The sequence below is a fragment of the Chenopodium album genome, chromosome 19 (assembly GCF_948465745.1).
Source record: "Chenopodium album chromosome 19, dcCheAlbu1.1, whole genome shotgun sequence".
NCBI classification, from domain to species: domain Eukaryota; kingdom Viridiplantae; phylum Streptophyta; class Magnoliopsida; order Caryophyllales; family Amaranthaceae; genus Chenopodium; species Chenopodium album.
In genome coordinates this window covers 6,015,953-6,035,351 of record NC_137852.1, presented here as the reverse complement: position 1 = coordinate 6,035,351, position 19,399 = coordinate 6,015,953, and the positions used below count along the sequence as shown (strand labels likewise).

The window sequence follows — 19,399 nt, the reverse complement described above, 5'->3', positions numbered from 1 at the left end:
ATATATGGTTTCAAATAGCATTATATGACCCCGAGATATATCCCCTAGGGTCTCAACATTTTTCGAAACTGTGCCCCAAAATCTCAAAGTTTCCTCAAAAAGCGTGGATTATAGCCTTCAATTTTTAATTTTTTGACCTTTTTTCGCCCGAAAATAAAAATTGCCGAAATGTTTACCACAGTCCCAAATACTCTTCGAGAGTCCTATTGGGTCAGTTGAACCATCCAATATGCCCTTAAACGGTCATTTTACCAATTCAGTACTTACAGTGATTTCGTAAACTCAAGTCTACCACGTACATTTATAACAACATATAATGATCATATATGGCTTCAAACGGCATTATATGACCCCGAGATGTATCCCTTGGGGTCTTAACATTTTTCGCTACCGGGCCTAAAACCTCAAAATTCCCTCAAAAAGCGTGAATTAACCTTCAATTTTGTAATTTTTTTGACCTTTTTTCGCCTGGAAATAAAAATTACCGAGATGTTTACCATGGTCCCTTATACCATTTGGGAGTTCAATTGGGTAGGTTGAACCATCCAATATGCCTTTAAACGGTCATTTTATCCATTCACAGCTTGTAGTGATTTTGTAAATTCAAGCCTACCACGTACGTTTATGACGACATATAATGATTATATATGATTACAAACGGCTTTATATACCCCGAGAAATATACCCTAGGGTCTCAAAACTTTTCGCCATCGGGCCCCAAAATCACAAAATTTCCTCAAAAAACGTGGATTATAGCCTTCAATTTTGTAATTTTTCTGAACTTTTTTCGCCCAAAAATAAAAATTGCCCAGATGTTTAACATGGTCACTAATACCCACTGGGAGTCCAAATGGGTCGGTGGAACCATCCAATATGCTCTTAAACGATCAATTACCCGTTTATGACAAGCCTACCACAGACGTTTATGACAACATATAATGATCAAATGTGGTTTCAAACGGCATTATATGACCTCGAGATGTATCCCTTAGGGTCTCACGACTTTTCGCCACCGGGCCCCGAAACCTCAAAATTTCCTCAAAAAGCGTGGATTATAGCCTTTGATTTTGTAATTTTTTGACTTTTTTACACCCGGAAATAAAAATTGCCGAGATGTTAACCATGGTTCTAATACCCTCCGGGAGTCCAATTGGGTCGGTGGAACCATCCAATATGCCCTTAAACGGTCATTTTACATGTTCGCAACTTGCACCGATTTTGTACACTCAAGCCTACCAGGGACGTTTATGACAACATATAATGATCAAATGTGGTTTCAAACGGCATTATATGATCTCGAGATGTATCCCTTAGGGTCTCACGGCTTTTCGCCACCAGGCCTCGAAACCTCAAAATTTCCTCAAAAATCGTGAATTATAGCCTTCGATTTTGTAATTTTTTGACTTTTTTTGCCTGGAAATAAAAATTCCCGATATGTTAACCACGGTTCCTAATACCCTCTAGGAGTCCAAATGGGTCTGTGGAACCATCCAATATGCCTTAAACGGTCATTTTACATGTTCGCAACTTGCACCGATTTTGTACACTCAAGCCTACCACGGACGTTTATGAATACATATAACGATCAAATGTGGTTTTAAACGACATCATATGACCTCGAGATGTATCCCTTAGGGTCTCATGGCTTTTCGCCACCGGGCCCCGAAACCTCAAAATTTCCACAAAAAACGTGGATTTATAGCCTTTGATTTTGTAGTTTTTTGACTTTTTTTTCGCCCAGAAATAAAAATTGCCGATATGTTAACCATGGTTCCTAATACCCTACGGGATTCCAATTGAGTCGGTGGAACCATCCAATATGCCCTTAAACGGTCATTTTACCCGTTCGCAACCTACACCGGTTTTGTACACTCAAGCCTACCACGGACGTTTATGACAACATATAATGATCATTTGTGGTTTCAAACGGCATTATATGACCTCGAGATGTATCCTTTAGGGTGTCACGGCTTTTCGCCACCGGGCCTCGAAACCTCAAAACCTCCTCAAAAATCGTGAATTATAGCCTTCGATTTTGTAATTTTTTTGATTTTTTTCGCCCGGAAATAAAATTGCCGAGATGTTGACCATGGTTCCTAATACCCTCTAGGAGTCCAAATGTGTAATCCCCCATATTTATAAATATATTATAAATGAATTTTTATTTTATTTATAATATTTATATGTGTTTTTCCGGGATTTAAGTTTTAAAGTTCCAAATTTTTTTTTGGGTTGATGATTGATTTTGTTCTAAAGGGATTTTTAATTGTCCACTCTAATATTTATGCCATACATATTAAACAAAGCTAGTCCATTTCATTTATCTAATTGGTCCATTAATTTTATGAGGCCCAATCTTAAAACTAACCATACACCACTCTCTCTCCTATAAATACCCCATACATCCCCAAAATTTTTCCCACACAAAAGGTTAGTCTAATTTACTTTCTCCTTTATTTTATTTCTTTTATTTTTATTTTTCTTTTCCTTTTCCTTTTCCTTTAACTTTTTCTTTTTCTTTTTTTCTTTCTTTTTCCTCTTCTCCTACATGAGGAAACCCTCACTACTCACCACCATTGCTGCCACCCCCAAATTCCACCTGCTGCTGCCACACCGCCGCCCGCTGCCCGCCGCCGGCGACCCACCAGCGGCGCACCAGCGGCCCACCATGGCTGCCTCCTTCCTCTCTCCCCTTTGTTTTTCTTACTTTGCTTAAAATAATTAATTTTGTTTATGGTTTGATTTTTGTAGTATAAAGATTGTATTTTTAGTATCAAAATCATGTTATTGATAGCTTAAACCTATAATTTCAGATTTTAATTGTGTTATATATTTTTAGATTTTATAATTTATAAACCTAGGGTTTTAATTAATCAAATTGGGATTTTAGGGTTCTAATGACTAATTAATTTGGGGCTTTTGTTCCTAGTCAATTTCTAATGATTAATTAACCATAAAAACATGTTTTTAATGAAGTTTTAAGGACTTTTAATGTAAATTATATTTCTGGAAATTTTTGTAAGTATTAATTTGTGATTATTGGTTGTTTTCTAGGAGGTAATTTTTCTCTAGGAGACTTTTAATTAATTAAAAGTGGCGCATGTTTACACGAGGTACGTACATGTCTACTTCGTTGCAAGTAGTATCATGTTTAGGTACCAAAAGGAATGAACTTAGTTTCATGATTAGAGAACACTTGGATGGAAATTGTTTGGTTATATATTTAATTAATTCATGTATTTATGTTATGAGACATGTTTTGGTGAATTAATTATGCTTGTATGGAATTATGGATGCAAGTATGTGGAATTATATTGGATTAATTGTTTGTATGGAATATTGATACAAACATATTTTATTGAATTGGTTTGATAACCACATTTGGATTATTAAAGGATTGGAATTGAATGGTTTAAGTGGAATGAATTTATTAATTATTCCACAATGTTATTATTTATTTATTTATTACTCAATCATGACTTGTTAGTTGTTGAGTAAATGTGGTTTATTAAGCCGAAATGGCTAGGTGGGTTGACTATGTTCAACAATTTTGGATAATTTGGAAGTTTAATGGAATTAAAGGTCAATTTGTGTTGTGATCACAATGGTCCTAAATAAGATTAAAAGTGAATTGATGTATGAATGTTATGTATAGTCTTCTTGAATGAGTCGGCTATTAATTAAAATTGTAATCACGTAAAGTGAAACATTGATGAGCAATAAAACTCTGGAAAGCGTGCACTTCTAGAGTATTGACAATTATGGGTTGGGGTACACGGTGGTAGCCCGTGGCTTTTCGAGGCTTGTTTGATCAACATGTCCTCTTCTCTTTTGGTATTTACATTTTATTTTATAATGAAAGTTAGATGGGATCCTAGACTAACTTTGTGAGAATGGAGTCGCGCCCATTCTTGCATCGCGCTAAACTTTTATTTCAAATGGTCATTTGGGACCAAAATGATTTGGTGGATTGGACAACCTCGTCTATTGCTTACTCCAAACTAAATTAATTAAATTAAATACAAAGAGTCAAGTGTTTGGAATTAGTTAGTAAGTATGTTGAGTCAATTGAATTGTTTAAGTGTGGAGTCTTGATTATTGAATTCACATTGTATGTTTATTTACTTTAATTAATTGAGCATGCTGGGTTTGGTACGTTGTAGCTTGTATGTATTCAGCTTTGCTGATTGCGTGCTTTTGTGTGTGTCTTTCTTTTGGTCATGGCCTTCGCCTTTCAATGACCCTGTGATGATCCAATTATTACACTTGTATTATTGGGGAGCAGTATTGCACAGGTTAGCTTGATGATGTGAAGTTCGGGGATTTGACATACGCATTGTCAAGGGATTGGTGTGATTGAGAGTATTCGTTCTTTGTGTTAAACTTATTTATGCTTTGCTATTTCGTTTATGTTTTGGACTTTGATTTTTGGTTTGGTTTTAAATAAGGGCCTTTATGGTTCCAATTTGTAAGCTTTGACTTATTTGTTTTCTAAACTATGTTATTTTAAGACTTAAGTTTGATTTTTCGCTGCGATACTTTGATAAAGCCTTAACGTTTTAACACGTGGCGGTAACATGTCAATATTTCTCCACTATTTTATTTAAAGTAAGTGGTTTGAAAAATGGAGAATTATTGGGGTGTTACAAAATGGGTCGGTGGAACCATCCAATATGCCCTTGAACGGTCATTTTACATTTCGCAACTTGCACCGATTTTGTACACTCAAGCCTACCACGGACGTTTATGACAACATATAATGATCATTTTTGCTTTCAAACGGCATTATATGACCTTGAGATGTATCCCTTAGGGTGTCACGGCTTTTCGCCACCGGGCCCTGAAACATCAAAATTTCCTCAAAAAGCGTTGATTATAGCCTTTGATTTTGTAGTTTTTTTACTTTTATTCGCCCGGAAATAAAAAAATTGCCAAGATGTTAATTATGATTACTTATACCCTCCGGGAGTCCAATTGGGTTGGTGGAACCATCCAATATGCCCTTAAACGGTCATTTTACCCGTTCGCAACCTACAACGATTTCGTAAACTCAAGCATACCACGGACGTTTATGACAACATATAATGATCATTTGTGATTTCAAACGACATTATATGACCTCGAGACGTATCCCTTTGGGTCTCACGAATTTTCACCACTGGGCCTCGAAACCTCAAAATTTCCTAAAAAAGCATGGATTATTGCCTTTGATTTTGTAGTTTTTTTGACTTTTTTTCTCCCGGAAATAAAAATTGCCGAGATGTTAAACATGGTTCCTAATACCCTCTGGGAGTCCAATTGGGTCGGTGGAACCATCCAATATGGCCATAAACGGTCATTTTACCCATTCGCAACTTGCACCGATTTCTTAAACTCAAGCCTACCACGGACGTTTATGAAAACATATAATGATCAAATATGGTTTCAAACGTCATTATATGACCTCGAGATGTATCCCTTAGGGTCTCACGGCTTTTCGCCATCGGGCCTCGAAACCTCAAAACTTCCTCAAAAATCGTGAATTATAGATTTTGATTTTGTAATTTTTTGACTTTTTTTCGCCCGGAAATAAAAATTGCCGAGATGTTAACCATGGTTCCTAATACCCTCTAGGAGTCCAAATGGGTCGGTGGAACCATCCAATATGCCCTTAAACGGTCATTTTACATGTTCGTAACTTGCACTGATTTTGTACACTCAAGCATACCACGGACGTTTGTGACAACATATAATGATCATTTGTGGTTTCAAACGGCATTATATGACCTCGAGATGTATCCCTTAGGGTGTCACGGCCTTTTGCCACCGGGCCCCGAAACCTCTAAATTTCCTCGAAAAGCGTGGATTATAGCCTTTGATTTTGTAGTTTTTTTACTTTTTTTCGCCCGGAAATAAAAATTGCCGAGATGTTAACCATGGTTCCTAATACTCTCCGAGAGTCCAATTGGGTCAGTAGAACCATCCAATATGCCGTTAAATGGTCATTTTAACCGTTCGCAACCTACACCGATTTCGTAAACTCAAGCATACTACGGACGTTTATGACAACATATAATGATCATTTGTGGTTTCCAACGGCATTATATGACCTCGAGATGTATCCCTTAGGGTCTCACGACTTTTCGCCACCAGGTCCCGAAACCTCAAAATTTCCTCAAAAAGCGTGGATTATAGCATTTGATTTTGTAATTTTTTGACTTTTTTTCGCCCGGAAATAAAAATTGCCGAGATGTTAACCATGGTTCCAAATACCCTCCATGTGTCCAATTGGGTCGGTGGAACCATCCAATATGCCCTTAAACGATCATTTTACCCGTTCGCAACTTGCACCGATTTCGTAAACTCAGCCTATCACGGACGTTTATGACAACATATAATGATCATTTGTGGTTTCAAACGGCATTATTTGACCTCGAGATGTATCCCTTAGGGTTTCATGGTTTTTCGCCACCGGGCCTGAAACCTCAAAATTTCTTTAAAAAACGTTGGTTATATAGCCTTCGATTTTGTAATTTTTTGAATTTTTTTCGCCCGAAAATAAAAATTGTCGAGATGTTAACCATGGTTCCTAATACTCTCCGGGAGTCCATATGGGTCGGTGGAACCATCCAATAAGCCATTAAACGGTCATTTTACCCGTTCGCAATTTGCACTGATTTCGTAAACTCAAGTCTACCACGGACGTTTATGACAACATTTAATGGTCATATATGGTTTCCAACGACATTATATGACTCCAAGATGTATCCCCTAGGGTCTCAAAACTTTTCGCCACTAGGCCCCTAAACCTCAAAATTCCCTCAAAAAGCGTGAATTATAGCCTTCAATTTTGTAATTTTTTTAACTTTTTTTCGCCCAGAAATAAAAAATTGTCGAGGTGTTTATGATGGTCCCTTATACCTTTTATGAGTCCAATTGGGTCGGTGTAACCATCCAAATATGCTCTTAAACTGTTATTTTTTTTACTGCTCACAATTCGCAGTGATTTTGTAAACTCAAGCCTACCATGTACGTTTATGACTGCATATAATGATCATATGTGGTCTCAAACTAACGTTATTAAATGACCCCGAGATATATCCCCTATGGTTTCAACACTTTTTGCCTTCGGGCCCCGAAACGTCAAAATTTCCTCAAAAAGTGTGGATTATATGATTTATAATGCTTTTTTATTTGATGTTTAATGATATTGATTAAAGATTCATAGCATTATAGTTTTTATTATTATTATTATTATTTTATATTTCCTCCGTTTCTTTATACTTGCATCACCTTTTCTTTTCACGCTTACCGATGATGCATTATTTTATTCATTTATACCTTTATTTAGCAATATGAAGGCTATAATACACAAAAGCAGAGCAATGTAGGAGGTGTCGGGACCCGATGTCGAAAATTCAAGGAACACTACGGGATGCATCATGTGGTCATATAATATTGTCAATACAAGAGGCGTGTACGAAGACGAGTAAATTGGATACTTATAGGCAAATTAAATGGTTCCACCCATCCAATTGGAGGGTATTTGGGAACATGGTAAACATCTCTGCATTTTTTATTTTCGGACTTACAAAAGTCAAAAATTTCCAAACTTGAAGGCTATGATTCATGCTTTTTGAGGAATTTGGGTGGTTTTGGGACCTGGTATCGAAAAGTCTTGAGATAATAGGGGATAAATCTCGGGGTCATATAATGTCGTTTAGAACCATATATGATCATTATATGTTGTCATAAATGTGCGTGATATGCTTGAGTTTATGAAATCGGTGCAAGTTGCTTGTAAACGCGTAAATTGAACGTTTAAAGGCAAATTAATTGGATGGTTCCACCCACCCAATTGGACTCATGGAGGATATTAGGGTCCATGGTAAACATCTCGACATTTTTTTTATTTCCGGGCCAAAAAAAAGTAAAAAATTGTTTAATTGAAGGCTATTATCGGAATTTGGGAGGTTTCGCGACCCAGAGTCGAAAAGTCTTGAAATAATAGGGGACATATCTCGAGGTCATATAATGCTGTTTGGAACCATCTGTGACCATTATTTCAATCGTTTATATCTTTAATTAGCAATATGTAAAAATTATAAATATTAGATATTAAAATAGTATAAACCAAGACAAACTTAACAAGATTCCACATAACTATATTTTTTTATAGTTATAAAACTAGTCAAAGTATAGTACATGTATAGTGTAAAAGTCAAACTGTTGCAAGTATAAAGAAACGGAGGGAGTAATTTTTATGTGGATCACATGTGAATATGTGATGGAGTAGGGAGTGATAATAAAAAAACTCAGAAAATTCGTAAAATTCTATTGGTACTAACAAAGTTGTGTAGCTTCAGCTTACTCGGTCCCAAAATAGAGTGAATATAGTGTGTATATACAATACAAACTTACCCCCTTTTAAGTTTATAAAATTACCAAAATTAGGAATTGGACAACTCTTATTATTTTTTTTGAAACAAACCTTGGTTTAGACTATGTTAACTTATTTTCTTCCCCCAGAAAGGTCAATTTTTTTGGGTTGATAAGAAGAAGGGCCACATCGGGCCAAAACCTCACAAGTCTTCCTAACCCATACTAGCAGACCAGGAACTTTAAGAGTGGGAAAAAGTAAAAAACCTTACTCTAAACACCTAAAATGTCTCTAGTGGAATTTGATTTTACCGCTAACTCAATTTTTTTTTTTTTTTTTTTTTTTTTGGTAAGGCAAGAAAAAGGAAAGAATTAGGAACTCCTCCTCACGAGAGGCGAAAAACTACAAACCGCTAACTCAAATTAAACGTAACATTCATTACAAAGTAGTGAAAGTATACTCCGTATAGCAAATTTTGTCTAAAACCCTACCCAAAAGCGCGCGTAATCTTCCCGCTTTCTTTGACTGCCATTATATACTTAACCCCTCATCCCTTGCTTCGCAAATCGTAATTACTGAATTAATTGCTTTCCTCTCTTTCTAATTCAGGTAATTTTCTTTCATATTAATTTTTTTAATTTCATTTCATTTCATATGCATTATTTTTGTTACTACAATAACCTGGTTAAAGTTTACGAATCTTAACATAATTATACTATTGATTAATTTTTAATTTTGTTGTATTTCATATATATGTGTAATTGTATTTTGGTGGTAGACGATAAATCCTACATTACTTACCTATGTCCGGCGCTCCAATTTCCAATAGAAAGCGCCGTCGGAGTACTCCATCGGAACAACTTCATGGCAATACCTCAGGTAAAATTTGGTATTCCCGTTCTTTTTTAGTAGACACGTTTCTTTTGTCCAAGTATTATGTTTGCCAATGCATAAGTTGAACATACCAGCAATTATTTAAGGTTAAAAATTATAACAAGTTGATATGTTATCGTGAATTTATAACATATTCTTTGTTCTAACTATTAGATTATGAGGATTGAGGAAGCCCCATTTATCTTTAGTGGCATTTAGAAAAATAAATTAGTAATATATCCCAATCAACATGATATTTTCGTTAATAAATAAATATTTCGGGGCCAACATTTAAGACAAATAAAAAAAAGTTATGGGTTTATTTTTATTCCTGACAATGCTATTAAATAAACAATTTTTTTTGGTTTATCGCGATGATAAACTTGTATTCCCAAGCACGATAAAGAATTGGAAGGAAATTATTTGAAATAGTGTCAAAAGTCAAAACTGTGTCAGACGATAAAAAATACAAGTGACTGTGTATGTGATGAGTATGGTTTTGTATTGATTGATGTTTATCCTTGCTTTGTTTAAGGTGGGGGAAAATTTGAGGATTCTGTTTTCATGGAGATGATGATGTCCTCTATCATAAAACACTGTCTTCCATTGACATTGTTTAAGCAAAGTGGCACTAGAGATTTCTTGTCCTATCTAAAGCCGAATGTCAAACACCTTAGTATAGATGCGGCCAAGGAAAACTGTATGGAAGTGTATGAAAGGGAGAGAGCCAAGTTTAAACTTGATTTGGGGAGTATTTCGGGTAGATTATGTTTGACAATCGATATTTGGGTGGATCCTTGTACTAATGACTACCTTTGCTTGACCGCGAATTATGTGGATTCTAATTGGAAATTGCAAAGCAAGTTTTTGAATCTTTTGCGCTTGCCTTTTCCTTGGGATGCATCTAGGCTGCAATCAGCAGTTTACGATGTGTTGTGCAAGTGGGGAATCGAGAGGAAAGTATTTTCTATCACTTTCGATAGTGGAAGGTGTGGTGAGACTGTACAAGACATGTTAAGGGAATGTCTTAATGGGAAAGATGGAGCTTTACTTTGCAATGGTGACTATCTTCATGTTAGTTGTGGGGCTCGTTTCATGGATCATATGGGCGAAGAGTGTTTCAAGCTGATTGAAAGTCCTATAAGTAAGATCAGAGAGGGTGTGCATTACATAATGGGTCATGAGAAGAACAGACTCAAGTTTGAAGAAGCTGCATTACTCATTTTCCAAGGCGAATATGAGCCTTTGTGGTCAGATAGCTACTTAAGATGGAATTCTACTTATTTGTTGCTCGAGAGGGCAGTTAAGTATCGGTTTGCCTTTGAACATGTGATGATTGATGATGAGTATACTGATTGGCATTTGACAGTAGAAGAGTGGTCTAGGGTTGAAAAGATGTGTAAGCTTCTGAAGCCTCTTTATGACATAGCAAATCTGTTTCTAGGCATCGAACACCCAACAGCCAATTTATACTTTATAAATGTTCTGAAGATTGGTTTGCTCCTTGTGGAGGCATTGGAGGAGAAAATAGACCTTGAGATATGTAATTTGGCGCGGAGGTTTAAGGGTGAATTTGATTTGTACTGGGATGCTTGTCATGAAGTTCTTTCGTTGGCTATAGTATTTGATCCTCGCTACAAACTCAGCTTTGTTAAGTTTTGTTATGGGAAGATAGACAAGGCAAGTGCAGAGAACAGGTATGAGTGCACCCGTAAACGGCTTGATAGGCTCTTCAAAAGTTACAATGATCAACTTTTTGAATCACACTCAAATGATATGAAAGATGATATTATGAAGGTATGAAATTGTATATATATATACTAGTCCTACATGTTGTAATGTTGTACATTTGTTCTGTTTCATGACATATTTGTTTCAAAGCAGGGGTTTGACATATATTGCAGAACTAAGGAAAACAACTCAGGTAGCTCATCAAGTCTGAATTTGTACTTGAATGAACCGAGTGTCCGCTGCCAGAAACAGATGGATGTTCTTTCTTGGTGGAAGGAAAATGAACCGCGTTTTGGACAAGAACTAACTCTTATGGCAAGAGATATATTAAGCATCCCTATTACCTCGTTTCCTAAGGATTCAGTTTTTGGCATGGGCTACAGAGTTAAAGACAGATTGAAAGGTGACTGGTATTCCAAGTGGACAGAAGCGCTGATAGCTACTCGAAACTGGCTATACGGATACCCAAGTAAGATGATTTTTTCATCAAATTGATCTTTTGATAGGAGTCTCAAACTAACTTGAATTATGCATGTTTTCAATCTTTTGATTGTTCACTTATTTCAACTTACACTCTTATAAATAAATACTTTGTAATAATTTTCCTGCTCTTTCAGTTGAACCTGATTACCCTGGAGGACTTATGGGCATTGAGCAGCGATTTTGGCGTACCTCAGGTGAGGAAGAGTCTGATTGAACGTTCTGGAAGTAAAATTGCTACTTTTAAACTGCTGCACTTTCTGACAGATTTTAGCTGCAATAATGGGAGTTTTTGTACTGATATATGTGCATGTTTTTGCAATCAGAAATTAACTGATTCAGAACTGTTAACAATCTGTGGCATAGTAATGTAGATTTTGATGATCATTGTTGATCAGAGCCAGTGGTTTAATTATATGCCATATGCCAAACAGCCAAAGGTTACATAATTTTGTTCAGATCTTGATTCGTTATGCTATACTAATCGAATTTAACGAGTTTTATCTTCAAATGTGCAAGACTGCAAGTGCAGTTACATAATGTTTTTTTTCATATCATATTTATTTAAAATTATTGGGAATAAACTAAATGAGAAGTTTCTTGAAAAATACAAGTACTAGTCTTAATTCATACAATAGGATGTGTACTTGAGCCATTAGTATAATCCATACCCTGTTTCAAATCTTATAAGCCTAATTATATCAGTAGTTAGACACTTTGATGTAACCAAACTGCTTAGGATTATCAGACTGTGTCAAAGTCTTGAGATCATTAACAATCAAACACTTTAACTTCTCCTCATCATAGAAAAAGCCCGCGCACTTGCAATCCTTGCTACACTTAGACTTGCATTTCCTTTGCGTTATCCCCTCACCTTCTGTGTACAAGCTACTGAAATGCCGAACACCTACAACCTTGTAGTACTTGGCGTTGGTCTCCCCACCATTGCAATCCAACTTTGGTTGAGCACACTTTTCGCTCCAACCCAAGAGTCCTCTAGGGGAAGGGCAAGCCACACACTGGTTTTTGTAGCAAACTCCAAAATCACCACATTTTTCAGGCATCTGACATTCAGTTGCTCCTAATTGATCACCCGGCAATGGTTCACCCTCGAAAAGAGTGAACTCCACTTTGAAAATATCCCTAATCAGAGGATCATAACTATAGGTTCGTAGTTTACCATCTATGTCTAGTCGAAGGAAGGAGTATGTGCTATTGTACCACGTTTCGGCTAGCAGCTGATTTGAACTAGATAGCCAATCTGTAGTTATGTATTGTAGGGCTTGAAATGTGAAATGTGAAGCAAAGTTTGTAACCCCTACAATATAACTGAATTCTTTAGAAGGTGTTGTTCCAAAAATCTGATCAATTCTATAGTAAGGAAGTGGTGTTGGATTTTTTAGACTTTTGTAGTACAAAGACACATTGTTGGGTCTCATCTCTAGGGTGTAGTTCCCTTCAAGATCACTCGTAGGCGATGCACGGCTTACGAGCTTAGTAGTTAGCCCAACCTTAAGAGACTGGCCTGTTAATAGTGTATCCGAGGGGTAATCAAAACTCTGCCATATGAAGTTGTCTTTAGCATCGTACAATACCATGTTGCCATTTTCAAGCATCTTTATTCCTACCACACCCTTGTTGGCCGTGTTGGTTTGCCAAACAACACGATCATCAAAATCGACTAGTACAAGATTTCCATCTTTCCCTAGGTAAAGAGCAGCCCCTTCGCCAACCGGATCATTCCGGTTTGCAGCCCAAACCCATTTAGGTGAGAAGCCCATGCCTATACAAAGGGTAAAAGATTTCAGGTCATTAGTGTAAAAGAATAACGAGAACCTTGGACTGTCTATAGCTACACGTCGAAAGGAGGTATCGAATTCACCAGTGATATCTTCAAAGTCACCTTGATTGACATAGAGGAATATCGAAGGTGGGAAAGATCTAGTAGGGAAAGGAGCTGGAGCAGGGGAGGGAGATGAGGATTCTTGGCAAATTGACGGCGAAATGAGAAAGCAGAGAGATAGGATTAATGAGAGGGAATAAACAAAGGAAGACATGTTCTTAAGCATGTGTACGCTAATACATACATGATACATCCCATTTTATAGGCTTAATTTTTCAACAAAGGGTAGATTTCAATCAACTTACATATCACTTCATAATAAGACTTAGCATTAATTATTCATTTTCAAGTTGAAAGTTTTATATGATGATACTTCAGATTGAAACAAGTTATTGTAATTTGAGTATGAAAAGTCAAAGTTGTATACATGCAATAGTCCAACATCCCCAGTTATATACTCAACTGTATTGAGTTTATCTAAATGACTAGATCCCAAATATGCATGTTAAAGCTATAGTGCAAATGCCGCCAATGACTTAATTGAAGCACATGGTGATGATGGTGTATTTTTGTGTTTATTCGTCTAGCCTACTAAAATATTTTTGAGCTTACTGAGACTAGACTGCATCATTCATTCGTTTTCGATCAGAAAATGCTGAATGTTGAGGCTTATATTCGGCTTCTGGGCTGCTGCAGTCGTAACTATATTACAAGTTTCTGACAATTCTGAATCAAAAAAATGCTGCAGCTGAATTGGCAGGTAGAGCATTAGGAAAGAACTGGTTCTTGCTGCAGTAATTCGTGTTTTCGATAATAAAATTATTTATGTTCGTAAGTAGTTGCTAAAGTCCTACACTATTAGCAATTTAGCAGTGAGTTAATTGATTTTGTTTTCAATAGCTTTTTTTTTTTCTTATTTTTATTTATTTATTTTCAATTAGAGCTTTCAAATTTTCAATAGCAATATAGCTAGTTAATAGTTCGTTTACTTACTGGTAAATTAAAAAAAAAAAAAATGAAGATGGAAATATATATTTTCATTTTCACGTCTTATTCCATGAGTTAGTACAGTATAATAATGCAAGATTAAATAAGTAGTAATTGATGTCAATTGATGAGCTTTTAGTGTATTTCATACCCTAAAGCAACCTTCTTAGCCTAACAAATTATTTTATTTCTTAGCCTAACAAATTATTTTAATAGTTAGACACTTTGATGTAACCAAATTGCTTAAGGTTACCAGTTTGTGTCAAAGTTTTAAGATCATAAACAATCAAACACCTTGACTTCTCCTCATCATAGAAAAACCCTGCACACTTGCAATCTTTGCTACACTTAGCCTTACATGCCCTTGGCCTCATAGGCCCCTCGCCTTCCGAATACATGCTACTAAAATGCACAACACCCACAACCTTGTAGTACTTGGCATTCATCTCCCCACCACTGCATTCCAACTTCGGTTGCACGCAATTTTCGCTCCAACCCAATAGTCCTCTAGGGGAAGGGCAAGCCACGCACTGGTTTTTATAACAAACTCCAAAATCGCCGCATTTTTCAGGCATTTGACACTCAGTTGCTCCTAATTGATCACCCGGCAATGGCTCACCCTCGAATAGAGTGAACTCCACTTTCCATATATTGTCTACCCTATTCAAAGGATCATAACTATAGGTACGTAGTTTACCATCGATGTCTAGTCGAAGGAACGAATACGTGCTATCGTACCACGTTTCAGCCAACTGTTGATTTGAACTAGACATCCAATCTGTGGTTATGTATTGTAACGCTTGAAATTTAAAATTTAAAGCGAAGTTTGTTACTCCTACATAATATGAAAATTCTTTGGAAGGCGTTGATCCATAAATTTGATCAACTCTATAGTAAGGAAGTGGTGTTGGATTTTTCGGACTCTTGTAGTACAAGGACACATTGTTAGGCCTCATCTCTAGGGTGTAGTTCCCCTCCATATCGCTCGTGGTCGATGCACGACTTACGAGTTTAGTTGTTAGTCCGGCCTTAAGTGCCTGGCCTGGTAATAGTGTATCCGAGGGATAATCAAAACTTTGCCATATAAATTTATTTTTAGAATCATATAATACCATGTTGCCGTTTTCAAGCATTTTTATTCCTACCACACCCTTGTTGGCCGTGTTGGTTTGCCAAACAACGCGGTCATCAAAATCGAGTAGTACAAGATTACCGTCTTCCTTGAAGATAATAGCGGCCCCTTCACCAACCGGATCGTTCCGGTTAGCTGCCCAAACCCACTTATATTATATGGGTAGCTCATGCCTATACCAAGGGTATACGAATTATAGGAGTTGATATATTGATATTTTTACGTTTAGTGATAGAAATGTTGGGACTCGTACTCATTTTCTCGCTACCAAGATAAGCTTGGTGTAGTGGTAAGATTGTCACCATTCAACCTTGAGGTTGGGGATTCAATCCCCACTAGAGACACTTTGAGGGTGGGGATCCCTTACCCTTCCCCCTCACTCTCAAAGTGTGTGACCCATAAATACCGGACCAAAAAAACTATGAGGGTTAGATCAAGTTTTTAGGAAAAAATTTGAAACAAGTGATCAGGTCAAGTTAAATTATGGTAGAGCTTCGAGCCTAGTTCAAATTGGGAAAAATAATACACCCCCTCGTTATTAAATAAAGTTCGTAATCTTTCTGTGTTCAATTTTGTTCTTTATGTTTTGTATATCAAAGTCTCCAATGTCTATATCCAATACAATATAATTAAAACTAAAGGATTGATATATTGTAAATATATTCAAGCCAAATTGAACAAAATGTTACATGATATGATGAAGATGAACAAAGTGCTTAATATCATAATGTGTAATCATTTACTTTAACCAAGGTTAGTCATAGATTATTATTTCATATTCCAAACTATAGGATATGATTTTTGACATTAATACATATAATAGGTTCTTGATAAACCATTAGTAATCTTCTTAGCCTGACTAAACTATTAGCTAGACAATTTGACGTAACCTAAATGGTTAGGATTATCAGTTCTAGTCAAAGTCATGAGATCATAAACAATCCAACATCTCAACTTATCCACATCATAGAAAAATCCCACACACTTTGGATCATTGCTACACTTAACCTTGCATTTTCTTGGTTTCATAGGACCTTCACCTTCGGTGTACATACAACTGAAATGTCGAACCCTACGCATCTTGTAGTACTTAGCATCCGTATTATCATCACCACTATATCCTCCCACGGTTGGTGGCGCGCAATCTTCACTCCATCTCATGAGCCGTCTAGGGGAAGGACAAGCAACACACTCGCCTTTGTAACAAATTCCAAAATTACCGCATTTTTCAGGCATTTGACATTCAGTTGCTCTTAATTGATTACGGGGCAATGGTTTTCCTGCGAAAAGGGTGAACTCTTCGTACCATATTCCAAGAAGCGTAGGATCAAAAGTATAGACACGTAGTTTACCATCATAGTCTAGTCGAAGGAAGGAAAGTCTACTATCATACGATGTTTTGACAAGCTCTTGATTTGAACTAGATAGTGAATTTGTGGTAGTGTATTGAATGGTTTGGGAACTAATAGGATTATCGAAATCTTTCACAAATACATCATATCTAAAGTCCTTGGAAAATGTCGGTCCAAAACTTCGATCAATTCGATAATAAGGAAGTGGTGTAGGACTATTTGGACTTTTATAGTACAAGGACACATTTTTGGAGCTCATCTCTAAGGTGTAGTTCCCCTCAAAATGGCTCGTATTCGATGCACGACTTACAAGCTTAGTAGCTAGCCCGGCCTTAAGAGACTGGCCGGGTAACAATGTATCCGAGGGGTAATCAAAACTTTGCCATATAAAATTGTCATTGGCATCGTATAACACCATGTTGCCGTCCTCAAGCATTTTCAACCCCACGACACCCTTGTTGGCCGTGTTGGTTTGCCAAACAACGCGGTCATCAACATCTACTAGTACAAGATTTCCGTCTTCCCCTAGGTAAATAGCCGCGCCTTCACTAACCGGATCACTCGGGTTTGCAGCCCAAACCCATTTACATGGGATGTTACTGCCTATACCAAGGGTATAAACAGAACTTTCGGGGAATTTGTAGAAGAGTAACGAGTAACGTGCACTATTTACTCCTACAACACGATAGTAGGAATCGTATTCAGCCGAGTAATCATCATGGTCACCGAGATTGACATAGAGAAATAGTGAAGGCGGGAAAGGTCTATTAAGCATAGGAGCCATCGATGGGGAAAAAATCTGAGAAAACTTGATCACAAATCGAAGGTGTAATGAGGATGCAAAGAGATAGGCTTAGTAATACGAGGGAATATATGAAGGCGGACATGTTTATATAGCTTGTGATGGATCAAGTGTTAATACATAAGTTTATTTATAGACTATAAATTCGATCTCCAATGAAGAAGGGAAGACTTGAATCAACTTAAGTATATATCACTTTATTGTAGGACTTGGGATTATTATTATTTACCAAGTTGATAGTTTTCTATGATTTCATACAATCAATCAATCAATCAATCAAAGCCTTAATCCCAAAAGTGGGGTCGGCTAACATGAACCAAATATGATTATTCCGTGTAGTCATCAACATAAATCTTTCTCCTCCATCCCTTACGATCCAAAACTTCATCCTCACGTAAATCCATGCACTTCATATCCTTCCTCACTCCTTCCAACCAAGTCATTTTTGGTCTCCCTCTTCCTCGTTTAATCCCTCCATGATCCCACTCTTCCACTCTTCGCACCGGTGCACCCACGGGTCTCCGTCTTACATGTCCAAACCAACGCAGACGATTTTCCCTTAATTTATCTGCAATGTCTGCCACACCTACTTTCTTGCGAATAACCTCATTTCTGATTCTATCTCTTAAAGTGTTTCCACACATCCACCTTAACATGCGCATTTCCGTAACCTCCATCTTTTTAATATGCTCTTTCTTAGAAGCCCAACATTCTGTACCATAGAGCAACACTGGTCTTATGGCAGTCCTGTAGAATTTTCCCTTCAACTGTAGGGGAATGCTGCGGTCGCATAACACTCCCGTGGCCGCTCTCCATTTAAGCCACCCTGACTTAATTCTGTGGGTTACGTCTTGATCAATGTCACCATTCTTCTGGATGATCGACCCAAGATACTTAAAACATTCACTCATGGTCAAATCCTTTCCATCCAAACTCACCACTTCATTGCTTGTCCCCCTCTGAGTGCCAAAACGACATACCAAATATTCAGTCTTACTCCGACTTAGCTTAAACCCTCTAGATTCCAACCTTTGCCTCCATTGCTCCAACTTAACATTAACCCCGTCCTTAGTCTCATCCACCAAAACGATATCATCCGCGAACAACATACACCATGGAACCTCATCTTGAAATGGTCTAGTTAATTCATCTAGAACCGTTGCAAAAAGAAAAGGGCTTAATGCAGACCCTTGATGCAATCCGATTGTAATAGGGAAATCTTTTGTCAACCCTCCGCATGTTCTCACATTTGTTGACACATCCCGATACATATCCTTAACTAGGTCTACATACCTTCGTGGGATACCTTTCTTCAACATTGCCCACCAAAATATCTCTCTTGGCACCTTGTCATATGCCTTCTCTAAATCAATAAAGACCATATGAAGATCTTTCTTCTTTACCCTATAAAACTCCATCATTTGTCTTATCAAATGGATTGCCTCCATAGTAGATCTCCCAGACATAAAACCAAATTGGTTATCTGAAATGCTTGTGTATGCCCTCAACCTTTGTTCAATCACCCTTTCCCACAGCTTCATAGTGTGGCTCATAAGCTTAATTCCTCGGTAGTTAGAACAATCTTGAGCGTCTCCTTTGTTTTTATAAACCGGGACCAAGGTGCTCTTCCTCCAATCTTGTGGGATCCTTGTAGCCGTCCATATCTTGTTGAAAAGGTTTGTTAACCAATCAATACCAATCTTACCCAAACACCTCCACACCTCTATCGGTACCCCATCAGGGCCAACCGCCTTCTTAGGTTTCAACTTCCTCAGTGCAATCTCCACCTCTACTCTCCTAATCCTTCGCACATACTCCATGTTGATTTCTTCATCACTCA

General features: G+C 37.2%; 3 protein-coding genes and 1 pseudogene across 3 annotated transcripts; 1 reads left to right on the top strand and 3 right to left on the bottom strand.

The window, feature by feature from the left end:
- Positions 1–9,135: 9,135 nt before the first annotated feature.
- Positions 9,136–11,732, top strand: LOC145595933 (zinc finger BED domain-containing protein RICESLEEPER 2-like). Its single transcript, XM_081652365.1, has 4 exons — positions 9,136–9,238; positions 9,768–11,029; positions 11,117–11,432; positions 11,581–11,732. Exons 1-4 carry the CDS (start codon positions 9,163–9,165, stop codon positions 11,658–11,660), a joined length of 1,734 nt encoding a protein of 577 aa, XP_081508491.1. The 5' UTR covers positions 9,136–9,162; the 3' UTR covers positions 11,661–11,732.
- Positions 11,733–12,115: 383 nt separating this feature from the next.
- Positions 12,116–13,500, bottom strand: LOC145593887 (EP1-like glycoprotein 3 pseudogene; annotated as a pseudogene).
- Positions 13,501–14,482: 982 nt separating this feature from the next.
- LOC145593885 (EP1-like glycoprotein 3) lies at positions 14,483–15,253 on the bottom strand. The gene has a single exon (XM_081650247.1). The coding sequence runs from the start codon at positions 15,251–15,253 to the stop codon at positions 14,483–14,485; it is 771 nt and encodes a 256-aa protein (XP_081506373.1).
- Positions 15,254–16,272: 1,019 nt separating this feature from the next.
- Positions 16,273–17,541, bottom strand: LOC145593884 (EP1-like glycoprotein 3). Its single transcript, XM_081650246.1, has one exon. The coding sequence runs from the start codon at positions 17,539–17,541 to the stop codon at positions 16,273–16,275; it is 1,269 nt and encodes a 422-aa protein (XP_081506372.1).
- Positions 17,542–19,399: the final 1,858 nt, after the last annotated feature.